General features: G+C 32.6%; 1 protein-coding gene across 2 annotated transcripts in view; it reads left to right on the top strand.

Moving 5' to 3' along the window:
- The window catches only part of LOC142232190 (CKLF-like MARVEL transmembrane domain-containing protein 4), a 59,694-nt gene extending 43,191 nt beyond the window's left edge, over nucleotides 1-16,503 (top strand). Inside the window, exon 3 of one of the 2 annotated variants that reach the window (XM_075302911.1) lies at nucleotides 15,483-16,503. In XM_075302911.1, the coding sequence (XP_075159026.1) occupies nucleotides 15,483-15,683 (201 nt within the window). In that variant the 3' untranslated portion in view covers nucleotides 15,684-16,503. Of the gene's footprint in view, nucleotides 1-7,601; nucleotides 8,339-15,482 lie in introns of those variants that run through there. The other variant, XM_075302909.1, reaches the window with a different exon arrangement.
- Nucleotides 16,504-17,347: the final 844 nt, after the last annotated feature.

Below are 17,347 nucleotides of genomic sequence, written 5' to 3'. Positions count from 1 at the left end.
ATTTCTATAGAAAATTTTGTCACAATTTTGATGTCTATAGAAAATTTTGTTAACATTTTGTTTCTATAGAAAATTTTCTCAAAATTTTGTTTCTATTGAAAATTTTGTTAAAATTTTGTTTCTATTGAAAATTTTGTCAAAATTTTATTTTTATAAAAATTTTTGTCAAAATTTTATTTCTATAGAAAATGTTGTCAAAATTTTGATTTCTTATTACATTATTGTTAAATTTATACATCTGTATAGCTGATGGCCTTAGCAGCTAATGCTACTTTTCTTTCTTTTCTTTTTTTATCATACATTTACTGTATGATTAAAATAAACAATAAATAAATAAATAATTTTGATTTCTATAGAAAATATTGTCAAAATTTTGATTTCTATAGAAAATTTTGTAAAAAATTTATTTCTATAGAAAATTTTGTCAAAATGTTATTTCCATAGAAAATTTGGCAAAATTTTATTTTTTTAAAAATTTTTGTCAAAAAAAAATTTTTATAGGAAATTTTGTCAAAATGTTATTTCTATAGAAAATGTTGTCAAAATTTTAATTTCTTATTACATTATTGTTAAATTTTTCTTTCTTTCTTTTCTTTGTTTTTATCATACATTTACTGTATGATTAAAATAAACAATAAATAAATAAATAATTTTGATTTCTATAGAAAATATTGTCAAAATTTTGATTTCTATAGAAAATTTTGTAAAAAATTTATTTCTATAGAATATTTTGTCAAAATGTTATTTCTATAGAAAATTTTGTCAAAATTGTATATCTATAGAAAGTTTTGTCAAAATTATATTTCGATAGAAAATATTTGTATTTCTATATACAATTTTGTTAAAAATTTATTTCAATTTATCTACAGAAAATTTATGAAATACCATGAATTCTACAAATCTACCAAACCGTGATTACAATACTGTAGTCTTTGTAAGCGGACATATACTAAAAAAAATTTTAAATTGTGGATTCGACAAACAAAATTTTATTTTCTTAAAATTTCACTCTAAAGGTGCTCTTGACAATAATCTTCCAATGGAATTTTTGGTGAAATTTTGTGAAAAGTACTTTTTCGCTCAAAATAATACCTTTTTTGTACTTTCTTAAAAATTGTATTTTCCATCCCTGCAAGACATCATTGAGAACTTTATCGACTTTTGGACAAGGTAAAAAAAAACTATCAGAGAAATGCATATTCTAACATATCCTAAGCAAAAACTCATTCGTATTTTAAGGACAAGAAATATTTGGCCTCATGATAATTTTTCAGAGTACCTGGTTATTATTTATGATGTCGATAACACAGTTAATGGTGTAAAAAAAATAGTAACAGGTTATTTTATAATCGACAATTGTCTGCCGCAAATGGAGAACTTTTTATCCCAGCAAAAAAGCGTCGTCAAAAAAGTAGTGAAAATGTTCTTTTTGGATCTGGAAGTAGTGCAAAATTGGCGCAGAAGCGATGAATTTAACATGGGCTTGTCATAGGACGGATGCCCACCATTTCAACAGCCTTTGCACTGAATTTGCATTACTTCGTACGCTGTGATTCGAATTCAGTGTTTTGGATGTGAATTGAAAAATGTCATATTTTGTCCAATAAAAATTGATAACAACACAAGTTTGACTGTGATATTAGATTAAGTTAATTATTCTTGCAATTAGTAAATATGTGTTCTATGTCGTGCTGTAATAGTGTCGTATTAATAGACGTATATATTTTTTTGCATAAGTAATTGACGAAAATTGAGTGTAAGTTAAACTTTTATGGCAAATAACAGAATATAGGCTAAGCTCTAATGTAATTCCATATGTTGTTGTCATATCCAATAAATAAATCATCCCTGATGAGGCTGGAAATAATCCCAGCGAAACGTTGGATGGAAATAATGGAATAATTCATTTCTTGCTTTATTCGCATTTTAAAGTTACCTTGAAAGCCCATTAAAAAACAAAAGCTAATAATTAAGGAAAAACTAAATAAACTTGAAAAATTTGTTATAATTTTTTTATGATTTTTAATGCATTCTTACGCTTGAGTGAAACGTTTGAATTAAAATATTTCGAAAAATTCGCAATATTTCTTGAATGGATTTAGAATTTTTTTCGACAAATTTTCAATAATTTGTACGATTTTATTAATGCTTGCTCTGTTTTTAACATTTTTGAAACAAAAAAATTATTTTACCCATTCAAAATAAGAAAAAAGCGAGTTATAAATAATTGAATAAAAAGAACTTCCTGTGTAGTTAAAAAATAACATCTTTTGGAAGTGCTTTTAAAGCTGTGCTTTTGGAAGAACTTCCAATTTTTTTGCTGGGATATCAATCCTCCGCGCCCGAGTTAAAAATTTAGTTCTGTCTGTTCCATTTCATCGGTTCATCTCTTCTGAATTGTTCTGCAAAAAAAAAAAATCATTCAACCAACCTTGTTCAAGACGATGTTTATATAATAATTTGACAAAAATCATGCACAATAAAGAAGTATACCTAATAAACAATGTGAGAAATGTTTGCATTCAAACTGCTTTCAAACATTTTTCAAAGGAGTATGGTAAATTTCAAGTTGAGAAAATCGCGTTTGCAAAACAAAAACAGACATTACCCGCAACAGTAGAATTCAATGCATTAGCAACAACTCAGATTGAAATTTCTTTTTAATATTTCAAACATATTGGAGAACTTAACTTGTTGAAGGCAAGCAGATTGTAAGGCCAGTTGAATATATGTTGAGGATTGTTATGAGAAACGCTCATCCTTATGTTTATTTTCAACAATCTAATTTGATTGTAACATTGGTTGTATACTCCCATAATGCTTCAGATTTCTTCAATATGATTTTATGGGCATAGTTGACTGAAGCTGAATAGACAAATTTGCATCGGCTTAGCCGCCAAACCTCCGCCGCTGACAGTGAAAATTTTGTGTCATCCGCCAGCTTCATTCTCAAATCATCAAAAATTGCTTTTATTAAGCGAATTGTGTCCATTTTTCATTATTCGCAACAAAAATAGGTCGGCTTAATTTTCAGCATCAGAAATTACTGTCATTTAAGTGAATTGTGTCAGTTTCTCATTATTCGTATTGGCGTTTACCATATCTGGAAGACAACCTACCGATTTCTAAAAATTTTCTATGTGAAAACTGTTTTATCGACACGATATATAATAACCAGATATGGAGAAGATATTTGTTATAGGAATCATATACCTTTTAGCCTTTTCTTATATATATTCATTGTAATTAATTGGGGGAAGTACAAGTAGATTAATGAAGTTGCGTCAACATACTGAGCGTAGACGACAGTAGTAAATTGGGTTGGGACATATTATCAGTAAATTCTTTTTACAAAGTTCTATATTAATGATTTGATTGATAACATATACATGTATGTTGTGTGATTTTGTCATTTCATTAAAGTGATTCAGTCAATAGTGAAAAAGGAATTAGTGATAAAAAAACGAAAAACACATGCAAACTTTAAGCATTCGTTGAAACAAATATTCCAATGCCTAAAATCATGCAACAGGTTAAGTTATTTGTAGTTTACAAATAACTGCTTCGCCGAAAACTATGCTATGATTTTTCAGCTATAATATACAATATTGCTATGACACAACTCAACAACCAAACGTTCTGAAATTTCTGAAAATCGCAATTTTGGCCGCAATACTTGCATCGAGAAACTATTGCTATCGAAATGTTCCTTATGACGATTATCAACTGTTTATATATGCTCCCATAGTAAAACTATCTTATCGACATGTCAAAGATTGCATACCAACCATTAAATTTCAAAACAATTACAAGTGTATTTGAATGTTAAATATATAATAGCATTTTCTGTTGTTTTATGTCATTGGGATTATATCGAAAATAGGTAAGAACTTGAAAATTATATTTCTTTTCATGTTCAACATATTAAATTCCTTATATTCTTAGATATGAATATTTTACAAATCGATTTCATTTTCAAGGTATGTAACAGCACTCAAGCAATTCCATTAGCAAATTGCTATTATTAGTTTTGGTCAAAATTCCGTTTTTTTTTATTTGCCATGATTGGTATATGGTTTTATGTGGGAAATTGTATGTGTGTAAATAACAAATCAATATGAAAATTGACCAAATGTTTTCCATCAATTTCTATTATTATTTCTAAATGTGTATTTACTATCAAATTTTCTAATTTTATGTCGCTAATGTTATATCTATAATTTGTTTAAAGATATTAAATTTTGCACATACATATATGTATATATAAAGTTAATGATAACTTACCTTATTAGACCATGCAGAACGAGGATGGAAATTATCAGATATCATTTGACCTAAACAGAATGGATCATTTTACTCATGACAATTTTGTGATATATCAAATTATAGTTTTTTTTTCAAATAATACAGAAAACAACGAGCATAATTATACAAAAATTAACAAAGTTCATATGGGTTCACAAAGGGGAATAAATTTTCAAATTGGATACACTATTTCAAGGATATACAGACTGACATTTTAATGACGTGTAAATGTGTACTACATATAATTGCAAGGCATATTAAAGAGGTAAAGTCATGCAATCAGGTGACTAATATCGACATTCATCTTGTCAAAGGCTTTGTTTACGTTTAGTAGGTTTGTTTACATTCTTTGTGTACGTAAATATTGCTTTTATTTACATTGTGTTACAATGCAACAACACTACACATACACAAAATGTCAACTTAAGTGACCTGTCATTTTAGTTTGACTTTCTAAATATCATGGGGTGTACACACGTTTGCTCGTGACTTTACCTTTAATTAATATGCCTTGATATAATTGAAAGCTTAACAAATTTTCTCTACAATAAACGCGGCATTTTTATATGCTAAATATGCCGCGTTTTTTATATCCTTATTTATTCTACCTTATAATAGACACTGACCAAAGTATTAGGACCACGTTGTCTCGAGACAAAACTGGTATACTGTTATTCTACTCAGACTCTCTTAAAATCCCACTGAGTTTTTTTTTCAAACACAAAAATCGATGAAATTATTCTAAAAAAATACATTGGAAAAAACCATAGGCATCTTTCTTAAAGCAGCTCTAGGGAAATTTCTGCTCCGATTGTGTATGTATTTCTTATGAGAGGAAAATATAAACAGGCGATAGAAACGTCTTACTGAATTTTTATATTCAAAACTGTCTCTGCCCACGGTTGCCAAAGTTTTTTACTAACTAGCTTAAGCTACACTTGTAGGGCAATTTGGACAAAGCCCTATAGACTGCAAGATGGTTGGATGTACAGCTGTTTCGGAATTACCACATTCCTCATCAGCATCCTCTACTTGCAGCAAAACTATGAAACAATTATCGGAATAAATTCGGGTAATTCACTCAACCCAAAGTGAACTACACTTGAACTTTCCGAAAATAGGTTTGATAGTCGGCTACTACCTAAACAAATTTGCAAGCATATCTCTTTTCCTTTGCCAAACTCAAATCATCGATTTGAATGTAGTTGGCTGGGTTTGTTTTTGAGCGTGATTCCTCTATCTTCATTCGTTTTGTTTGTTATTATTGGTTTCTCTTCAATCATTATTGTTGTTTTTGATTTAACCATGCATTGACTAAACTACAAGTGTAGCTTAACCAACAGAGGAAAAGTATGCTTGTCAAATTTATTTGGGCAAAGCCCTATAGTCTGCGAGATGGTTGGATGTACAGCTGATTCGGAATAAAATAAATTTGACAAGCATACTTCTCCTCTGTTGGTTAAGCTACACTTGTAGTTTAGTCAGTGCTTGGTTTAAGCTGAAATCAAAAACAACAGAAATAAAATTTTGCCAAAATTTTCTAAAGAAATACAATTTTAACAAAATTTTCTATGGAAATAAAATTTTAACAAAATTTTCTATAGAAATGAAATTTTGATAAAATGTTCTATAGAAATAAAATGTTGACAAAATTTTCTATAGAAATAAAATTTTGACAAAATGTTCTATAGAATTAGAATTAAAAAAAAAATGTTGGCAAACTTTTCTATAGAAATAAAATTTTTGCAAAATAATTTTTTTGGTTTGGTAGTTTTTTGGTAAAAATTTCTCCAAATTTTGGTAGATTATTTTTGGCTCGAGTGGCAACCATGGTCTCTGTATTTAGAGATAGCGAAAATTTCGCAATAGAGCGATAAGTTCGAAATGTTTTCCCTTTATAAGCGCTTCAAAACGAGTCGTTTTCACCATACTAAAAAACAAGTTCAAAACACAAGTTTTCCTCCAAAACACGTCAATTTTAGAATGTGAACCCACCTAATTCGGAATATACCCCGAATAACATACCCTATTCGAAATATATGTCAAAATATAGAAATAAGTTTCATAGAAAATAAGAATAAACAAAGGCTTTTAAGAATATGGACATGTGAAAATAAAAAAAAAAATTTTTCCCTTTGCGCTCGCGGTAATTATTTGGACATAGGTTGCATATATGTGAATTTCTAGTTTCCATGGTAACTGTCAAACTAAAACATCTCAACCCGATGTGAACGGTGAAATGTTTTGGAAAAACGAGTCGGTGGGAACATAGCATTAGCAAATATAGCAATGCATTCCTTATGGCTTAAATGTGGATGCCGGCATAAAATTGGGCAAATAGTTCGCTAAAGCCCGGTAATCACCTTTAAGACTGGCATACCCAGAGAATGAAGCCGCCGAGTCGATGTCGACTCATCTCGACTCAATTTTAGCCGCCAATTAATGAAAAATATAGATTAAAATCAGAGAAATGTATTAATAATTGTTGTATTTTTTCCAAAAAAAATTAACAATCCACCCACAATTAATCAATATAGAGCAGCTATAATAATTTTGCAACAATTCAGCTCAGAAAATTTGAATGAAATGTAAATTTGATTGTATGATTGGTTGTACACATATAATCTCGTTACCATTCGTATAGATTCAAATGGGATTTTTTAGGGCTAGTTATCCGACGCCGAATATCAAAATTTATGTCGGCTTAGCCTCTCAAGCCTCTGCAGCCGGAAGCAAAAATGTAGTGTCAGCCGCCGCCGACAAAAATGGGTCGGCTTCATTCTGTGGGTATGCCGCAGAAATTTCATTTGCATGTCAATAACACAGTTTTGCAATGTTTTTTCTTATGGGAGCACTATGTATACCATCAATAATAACGAATCCATTATTAATTTATTACACGAAAAATAAGGTAATCAGTATTAATTCTACTTCCAAATTCTCATATCAGAAATTTCGCTTAACTGCGATGTCCAACCCAGCATTCGTTCGTGATAAGAGAAATCGACCGTTAAATTGCTGTTGCTGCTGTCTGCTTAAAAAAGAAACCGTTTCAATAGATTTCTAAATTAAATCGTCTTTTTCATCAATATCCCCAACCAAGTATCTGTGTACACCATTTGAACTCATACATGAATCTCCATAAAAACAATAACACCGAAATTAATCTTATACTAGCCAGTTTTAACCATTGGTCTATTTACACTTCATTAAATTTCCTAACAGATATTGCTTTAACTATGAATTATCTTTTAATTTCTCTTTCATGTTTTTTTTTTTCTTTAATTTTCCTTCAGGAATTCATTAATACTGGCATTGCAACAGTCTTGTACTTCATTGCATTCGTTGTGCAATTGGCTAAATGGTCCTCATACAGCTCTGCGAGCTACGGTTATGGTTCCAACATTGCCGCAGGTGTTTTTGGTCTATTCAACTTTTTGGCCTATGCTGCCGGAACCTATTTCCTGTACTTGGAACACAAGAGTGGCGCCACAATTTAGGTCAATTGTGAAAATTCAATCAGCCAACATTTCGAAATTTCTGCCATACAAAAAAGAACATAAGACGAGGAAATATAAACAAAACAGCAGCAGCAACAGTTAACCCGTCAATTCTTATAATAAATACGACGCATGCGTGCACACCCTAATGCCCGCATTAAATGTGGCCAATAATTATTATTATATATGCAGATAACCTCATCAATAAAAACCCCACAAAGAATCAAGAACAAAATTTGAAAGAAAAATTTAAACATTTAAAAAACACAGCTCAACTGAAATAAAAAAGAGTACCTTGTACTCTGTAACGCCTAATATATATTGTTAACTTTTAATTGTTTGTTGACTTAACCTAAAAAACACACAATAGTTATTACTTTATTGTAAGTTTTAAGCTTATAAATGTATGAATAAAGTGGAATAATGTAATATTTTGTAATAAATAAACATCACATTTACACAAACAAAGAAATGAGTACAGTATCATAGTCATTGTCAAAAAAATAGTTTTTACAATAAGTTACAATTAAAAACGAAAACAAAAAAATTCACAATTTTTATCATTATCTTTTTGTTAAAATAATTTAAATAGAATTAATTTCAATCTTCGTTTATAATTCTTTTTCTGACTAAAAATCATTTAGTTTTTGTTTAATTTCTAAATAAATTTGTTTTGAAAGTTTTTTTTTTAATAGTTAAATTCTGATCTATCAAGAAATGATCATTTGATTTTGTTAATAATTATACACAATAACTTTACGAAGTATGTCTAATAACTGCAATTTTTTACAATTGTAAAATTTTTATTTTTTAATAAACAAAATACAAATGAAAATAATTTTGTAAACATTAGTTAGCAGCTTTTAAAACTAAAGGTCGGTACTATGTTCCATTTTCGATTGGAAAATCAATCTATTTGGCCGTTACTTTAATAAATTAAAATAATTTACAAATGAACAAATTCCTATTAATATTAATTATTTTAATAAGGTGCCTGCGAAATTTTCACGACGAAATTTCCGTCCTTAAGTTGGAAATTTTTCAAAATAACGAGGGAATGTTATCGAATCTAAAAAAATTATATTCCGAACTGTTCTCGTGACTCACGATAACATAAAAAATATTCATTTGAAAATTTAATTGATTCAAAAAAGTTTTTAATTGAAACAAAAATCAATTACAAAAATTAATAGTATCAATTAATTTTTTAATTCATAATATCATTTCTGTGATTGCAGACATTTCAATCAAAAAATTAATTGGATCAATTAATTTCGTGATTGAATCAGAATTTTTTTTGTGTGCAGTGTTGCCAGAAGAATTCCCTACATGTAGGCTTTATTTATTTATTTATTTAAGTCTATGGATTTGTTTCTAATATTTAGCGTATTGTAGGGACGTGGGGGCACAATGTAGGGACTTTTTTACTCAACACAATTTTTAATAATTTGTACATATTAGAGGCTCTAGAGGAGGAAATTAGATGCTGGCAAGGCTTGAACCACTCGTGCCAAAAAATCTACCAAAATTTTAAGAAAATCTTACCACAAATCTACCAAACAACTATTTCAATAGAAAATTTGCTAAAAATTTTATTTCTATAGAAAATTTTCTCAAAATTTTATTTCTATAGAGATTTACCAAACAGAAAAAAATTTTCTATTTTGGTAGAATTTTGTAAATTTTGTTTAAATAAAGGGTGATTTGTTAAGAGCTTGATAACTTTTTTTTAAAAAAAAACGCATAAAATTTGCAAAATCTCATCGGTTCTTTATTTGAAACGTTAGATTGGTCCATGACATTTACTTTTTGAAGATAATTTCATTTAAATGTTGACCGCGGCTGCGTCTTAGGTGGTCCATTCGGAAAGTCCAATTTTGGGCAACTTTTTCGAGCATTTCGGCCGAAATAGCCCGAATTTCTTCGGAAATGTTGTCTTCCAAAGCTGGAATAGTTGCTGGCTTATTTCTGTAGACTTTAGACTTGACGTAGCCCCACAAAAAATAGTCTAAAGGCGTCAAATCGCATGATCTTGGTGGCCAACTTACCGGTCCATTTCTTGAGATGAATTGTTCTCCGAAGTTTTCCCTCAAAATGGCCATAGAATCGCGAGCTGTGTGGCATGTAGCGCCATCTTGTTGAAACCACATGTCAACCAAGTTCAGTTCTTCCATTTTTGGCAACAAAAAGTTTGTTAGCATCGAACGATAGCGATCGCCATTCACCGTAACGTTGCGTCCAACAGCATCTTTGAAAAAATACGGTCCAATGATTCCACCAGCGTACAAACCACACCAAACAGTGCATTTTTCGGGATGCATGGGCAGTTCTTGAACGGCTTCTGGTTGCTCTTCACTCCAAATGCGGCAATTTTGCTTATTTACGTAGCCATTCAACCAGAAATGAGCCTCATCGCTGAACAAAATTTGTCGATAAACACATTTCGAACCGAACACTGATTTTGGTAATAAAATTCAATGATTTGCAAGCGTTGCTCGTTAGTAAGTCTATTCATGATGAAATGTCAAAGCATACTGAGCATCTTTCTCTTTGACACCATGTCTGAAATCCCACGTGATCTGTCAAATACTAATGCATGAAAATCCTAACCTCAAAAGAATCACCCTTTATAACGAAAAATTTTTTGGGAATGTAGGGGAAAGTAGGGAACTTTTTTGTTCTTGTAGGGTAAACCGAAATTTTTCCCTGGCAACACTGGTGTTTGCACACTCAGAGAGTATTAAGAAAACAAGAGAACGAAACTGTGAAGCGAAACTGCGTCAGTAGGTTGCAGTCATGAGGAAAATTTCTCTAATATCATGCAGTTTTTGTCGGCGCTTCTCAAATAAAGGGTGATTCTTTTGAGGTTAGGATTTTCATGCATTAGTATTTGACAGATCACGTGGGATTTCAGACATGGTGTCAAAGAGAAAGATGCTCAGTATGCTTTGACATTTCATCATGAATAGACTTACTAACGAGCAACGCTTGCAAATCATTGAATTTTATTACCAAAATCAGTGTTCGGTTCGAAATGTGTTTCGCGCTTTACGTCCGATTTATGGTCTACATAATCGACCAAGTGAGCAAACAATTAATGCGATTGTGACCAAGTTTCGCACTCAGTTTACTTTATTGGACATTAAACCAACCACACGAATGCGTACAGTGCGTACAGAAGAGAATATTGCGTCTGTTTCTGAGAGTGTTGCTGAAGACCGTGAAATGTCGATTCGTCGCCGTTCGCAGCAATTGGGTTTGTGTTATTCGACCACATGGAAGATTTTACGCAAAGATCTTGGTGTAAAACCGTATAAAATACAGCTCGTGCAAGAACTGAAGCCGAACGATCTGCCACAACGTCGAATTTTCAGTGAATGGGCCCTAGAAAAGTTGGCAGAAAATCCGCTTTTTTATCGACAAATTTTGTTCAGCGATGAGGCTCATTTCTGGTTGAATGGCTACGTAAATAAGCAAACTTGCCGCATTTGGAGTGAAGAGCAACCAGAAGCCGTTCAAGAACTGCCCATGCATCCCGAAAAATGCACTGTTTGGTGTGGTTTGTACGCTGGTGGAATCATTGGACCGTATTTTTTCAAAGATGCTGTTGGACGCAACGTTACGGTGAATGGCGATCGCTATCGTTCGATGCTAACAAACTTTTTGTTGCCAAAAATGGAAGAACTGAACTTGGTTGACATGTGGTTTCAACAAGATGGCGCTACATGCCACACAGCTCGCGATTCTATGGCCATTTTGAGGGAAAACTTCGGAGAACAATTCATCTCAAGAAATGGACCGGTAAGTTGGCCACCAAGATCATGCGATTTGACGCCTTTAGACTATTTTTTGTGGGGCTACGTCAAGTCTAAAGTCTACAGAAATAAGCCAGCAACTATTCCAGCTTTGGAAGACAACATTTCCGAAGAAATTCGGGCTATTCCGGCCGAAATGCTCGAAAAAGTTGCCCAAAATTGGACTTTCCGAATGGACCACCTAAGACGCAGCCGCGGTCAACATTTAAATGAAATTATCTTCAAAAAGTAAATGTCATGGACCAATCTAACGTTTCAAATAAAGAACCGATGAGATTTTGCAAATTTTATGCGTTTTTTTTTAAAAAAAAGTTATCAAGCTCTTAACAAATCACCCTTTATAATACAGTTTGCGTCGGCGTCACTCAGTTCAGTTCTCTGCCGACTTTACGAAACGTAAATAAAATAGGATTTAAAGCCCACTTTGTATTAACAAAAGTTATTTTTTATTAATGCTTTCATTCTATTAAAATTTTTGCAGACAATTTGAAATTATAACTGCCAATGCCTTTATAAGCAATTTATCAAAGCAGCGCTTCGACCGCAACGTCGGTAATACCAAAGCTGCAGGCATTGTGCGACATCTATACGGTTGACATTTGTTGTTTTTGTAAAGGGTGATTTGTTAAGAGCTTGATAACTTTAAAAAAAAAAAACGCATAAAATTTGCAAAATCTCATCGGTTCTTTATTTGAAACGTTATATTGGTCCATGACATTTACTTTTTGAAGATAATTTCATTTAAATGTTGACCGCGGCTGCGTCTTAGGTGGTCCATTCGGAAAGTCCAATTTTGGGCAACTTTTTCGAGCATTTCGGCCGGAATAGCCCGAATTTCTTCGGAAATGTTGTCTTCCAAAGCTGGAATAGTTGCTGGCTTATTTCTGTAGACTTTAGACTTGACGTAGCCCCACAAAAAATAGTCTAAAGGCGTCAAATCGCATGATCTTGGTGGCCAACTTACCGGTCCATTTCTTGAGATGAATTGTTCTCCGAAGTTTTCCCTCAAAATGGCCATAGAATCGCGAGCTGTGTGGCATGTAGCGCCATCTTGTTGAAACCACATGTCAACCAAGTTCAGTTCTTCCATTTTTGGCAACAAAAAGTTTGTTAGCATCGAACGATAGCGATCGCCATTCACCGTAACGTTGCGTCCAACAGCATCTTTGAAAAAATACGGTCCAATGATTCCACCAGCGTACAAACCACACCAAACAGTGCATTTTTCGGGATGCACGGGCAGTTCTTGAACGGCTTCTGGTTGCTCTTCACTCCAAATGCGGCAATTTTGCTTATTTACGTAGCCATTCAACCAGAAATGAGCCTCATCGCTGAACAAAATTTGTCGATAAAAAAGCGGATTTTCTGCCACTGATTTTGGTAATAAAATTCAATGATTTGCAAGCGTTGCTCGTTAGTAAGTCTATTCATGATGAAATGTCAAAGCATACTGAGCATCTTTCTCTTTGACACCATGTCTGAAATCCCACGTGATCTGTCAAATACTAATGCATGAAAATCCTAACCTCAAAAGAATCACCCTTTAGAAGAAAAATGTTCGTCGTCTTGTATTTTTATTCTCTCTGCGGTTACCACTCATGCCAAAAAATTTACCAAAATTTGAAGAAAATCTTACCACAGATCTACCAAACATATATTTCTATAGAAAATTTGGTCAAAATTTTATTTGTGTATGCAAGGCAGGCATGCTAACCATTGCACCACGGTGGCTCCCTTCGTTTGTTCCTTCGTTAGTCATGACAAAGGCCGGAATTTTCGTTGCCAAATTTGTTGAGTAATAAGAGAGAAGTTCACCAATGTGGTATCACAATGGACTGAATAGTCTATGTGGGCCTGATACATCGGGCTGCGACCTAACCTAACCTATGACTAACGAACATAACTGAAAAGGGAACCATGAGGGTGTAATTCATGAACATGAATATTTTCATGTTTTCCACTCTCAAGAACGAAAGTTTCCATTTAAGTCTCATTCACGTTGCTATGCATTTTGTTCACGACTCACATGATTCCTGCGTATCACCACAATTTCGTGTAACGCATACAGCCCAATCTCAGGATCCTCCTGCAACTCTTCCGAAACTTGCATGCATATGACAACTATACAGTTTTAACAGTCGATCGATAACATCGTCTTAACGAAAGTTTCGCTAGCAAAAGTTCCTATACATTTATCATAAGCCCGGTATGTAGCTCTAACGAAAATTACTGTTGCACGTCAATAAACAGTGTTGCCAATTTGGTGCTTTTAGCACCAAATTTAGTGCTTTTTGATTTCTAAAAAGCACCAAATTGCATTTTTAGTGCCTTTTCAAAAAAAGCACCAACTTGGTGCTTTTTGGCATTTTCATTTAGTGCTATTGGTGCTTTTTTATATTTTGAACAGTATTAAGTTTAATTGATACAAAAATTTTGACTAGACTTTCAAGAGCCGAAGAAACTCAAATTTATTGCCAAATATAGAATTTGATTGTTATGAAGTTGGTATTGATTATTTTTTAATTAATATTGTTATTTAGGGTATTCTGTAGGAAAGTAGAGCGATGAGTGTCGAATTTTTGAATTTGGTAAAGATGTCATTAAAAACGTTTTTATTAAATTCACAAAAGCACGCACAACTGAAATAAGCAATAGACTCCTTCCATATAAAGGGTGATTTGTTAAGAGCTTGATAATTTAAAAAAAAAAAAAAAACGCATAAAATTTGCAAAATCTCATCGGTTCTTTATTTGAAACGTTAGATTGGTCCATGACATTTACTTTTTGAAGATAATTTCATTTAAATGTTGACCGCGGCTGCGTCTTAGGTGGTCCATTCGGAAAGTCCAATTTTGGGCAACTTTTTCGAGCATTTCGGCCGGAATAGCCCGAATTTCTTCGGAAATGTTGTCTTCCAAAGCTGGAATAGTTGCTGGCTTATTTCTGTAGACTTTAGACTTGACGTAGCCCCACAAAAAATAGTCTAAAGGCGTCAAATCGCATGATCTTGGTGGCCAACTTACCGGTCCATTTCTTGAGATGAATTGTTCTCCGAAGTTTTCCCTCAAAATGGCCATAGAATCGCGAGCTGTGTGGCATGTAGCGCCATCTTGTTGAAACCACATGTCAACCAAGTTCAGTTCTTCCATTTTTGGCAACAAAAAGTTTGTTAGCATCGAACGATAGCGATCGCCATTCACCGTAACGTTGCGTCCAACAGCATCTTTGAAAAAATACGGTCCAATGATTCCACCAGCGTACAAACCACACCAAACAGTGCATTTTTCGGGATGCATGGGCAGTTCTTGAACGGCTTCTGGTTGCTCTTCACTCCAAATGCGGCAATTTTGCTTATTTACGTAGCCATTCAACCAGAAATGAGCCTCATCGCTGAACAAAATTTGTCGATAAAAAAGCGGATTTTCTGCCACTGATTTTGGTAATAAAATTCAATGATTTGCAAGCGTTGCTCGTTAGTAAGTCTATTCATGATGAAATGTCAAAGCATACTGAGCATCTTTCTCTTTGACACCATGTCTGAAATCCCACGTGATCTGTCAAATACTAATGCATGAAAATCCTAACCTCAAAAGAATCACCCTTTACATGGAAAACTGTTTTATCGGCATGTAATGGGAATTTTCGAAAGAGCTGCATACTTGGCTCTAAGAAATGCATGTATATATTTTTGCAGACGAAATATTTGGCGATATTTGGCATCTCTTGTCTAATCATTATGTTATAAAAAGTTGATATCGGTTTTAAAATTGTGTTTACAGCGCTTCTGAACTAATCCTTTTTTTTTTGCAAATTCTTATTTTGCCTTTAATAACATACAACATATTTATTATTCTCTTTTCAGGAGTTCGTTGCAACAGCCGTATCATTCCTTTTGTATTTCATTACCTTTGTTATTCAATTGGCAACATGGTCAGGGTATCCTCATACCCCTGGTCATACAGCAAATATTGCAGCCGGCGTATTTGGATGTTTTAATAGTGCAGCATATGCGTTTGGTGCATACTTGTTATTTATACAATACAGAAATGGTTTCAGAATATAAAAATCATTATAATTAAAAATGTATGAATGTTACGAGCGTTATCTCAGCCTATGATTATCATTTAAGTATCACCAGCTACTAAATTGTTTATATAGGCGCAACAGTTTTATCGATTATACAAATTAGACAACGGTTCAAATGCCCAGTATGCACTTCTATAGGAATTTCTTTTAAATGTCGATAGCACAGTTTTAAGTGTTTATTATGAGAGGATAATCCTCTAGATACACTTCGCAAAATTATCTGAGGAATGAAGATGAATAAGTCATTTTCACGGGAAGTTTCGCTAGATGTGCATACCGGGATTTAGTTTAATCAATAATACCAAATATATATCTAAATGAACTAGGCGAAGAGTTTTGCATAATTACTACGCTTATAACGTTTTATATTTAAAATATTTAAACTAAAAATAGTTATATTGTATGCATCTATTTAGTCATAAAATATGTATATCCCACGATCCCATCATGTAATTCTGTCGCCCGTTTTCTCCTCCTGAGACTGGCAAAACGGGCTCAAATTCGTTGTTAAATAACTAATTTTAGTACATTGTAAATTATATTAATCTTCTTAACTACAGAATGTGAAAATTTATTACAAATATGAGTATTATGCTATGAAAATAGGACAATTCAACCAGCTTTAATGCAGATGCATTCCCAACATATATATCGCAGCTAATAAATGTATGTATAACAAATAGATAAGTTTAGTCGCAAATACCAAAAAATCTCGTCAATATTAAATAAAATAATATGTAGATTTTATATGTATTTAAAAAAATTAAAGTCGAAATATAAACTTAAGAATATGATGATCCATTTGATTTTTTCTTTTTGTGGGATATAACAAGGTACAATTTTATAGAAATATAGTTACCCATACACTCAAAGAAATTTGTTAGTAGGGACAGCAGAAAAGTCTGTTAAAACAGCAGAAAATCTGCTGAAAAAGGGACAGCAGTCACAGTTTGCTGAAATAGCAAACATTTCCTGCGATTTTTGAAGCTCGATTAAACTAAAACATGTTTTATTTTGGCTAAAACAAATAAAAATGTCAACTTAGGAGCTATCCTAACATAATTAAAACAATATTTTATGAATATCTATAGTATTTGAAAAAATCTGAATATTTATCGAATTGAGGCATAACAGCAAACAAAATGTATGCTGATCGTATTTAGGAGCTTGTAAGTATATTACAGTGCAAAAATATACCAAAAACTACTTTTGGTTCTTAAATATGCTTTGGGGAAAAATTTATAACCTACAAATTTTATAAATTGTTGTTCATTTGGCCCTGAAGTACAAAAATATAACAACAGACATCGACTGCTGTTTTTAGCAGACTTTTTTCTATGAGTGTAGGAAAAGAGAAGAAAGTCTGCTGAAAAGGGGAAAGCAGTCACTGTGTACTGAAGGAGCAAAGATTGTCTGATATATTTAACCCCGTTTGCCCCTATCCGCTTTACAGACTATCAGTTATTCGGGACGGAATGTCGGTGTTTGTAAAGAATCTTACAGTGTGTCGGATCTATACGACTTGTCGGCGATGACTAAATAATCGGTAAATGTGTTATCGATCCCAGAAACATGCAACAGTATCGATTATGCCTTCGGACTTAACTTATAATGTGCACAAAATATGGGATATGTTCGACA

The sequence above is a fragment of the Haematobia irritans genome, chromosome 3, assembly GCF_050003625.1.
Source record: "Haematobia irritans isolate KBUSLIRL chromosome 3, ASM5000362v1, whole genome shotgun sequence".
Lineage (NCBI taxonomy): Eukaryota > Metazoa > Arthropoda > Insecta > Diptera > Muscidae > Haematobia > Haematobia irritans.
Note: the sequence above shows the minus strand (reverse complement) of the source record. Positions and strands in the feature narration are given on the sequence as shown.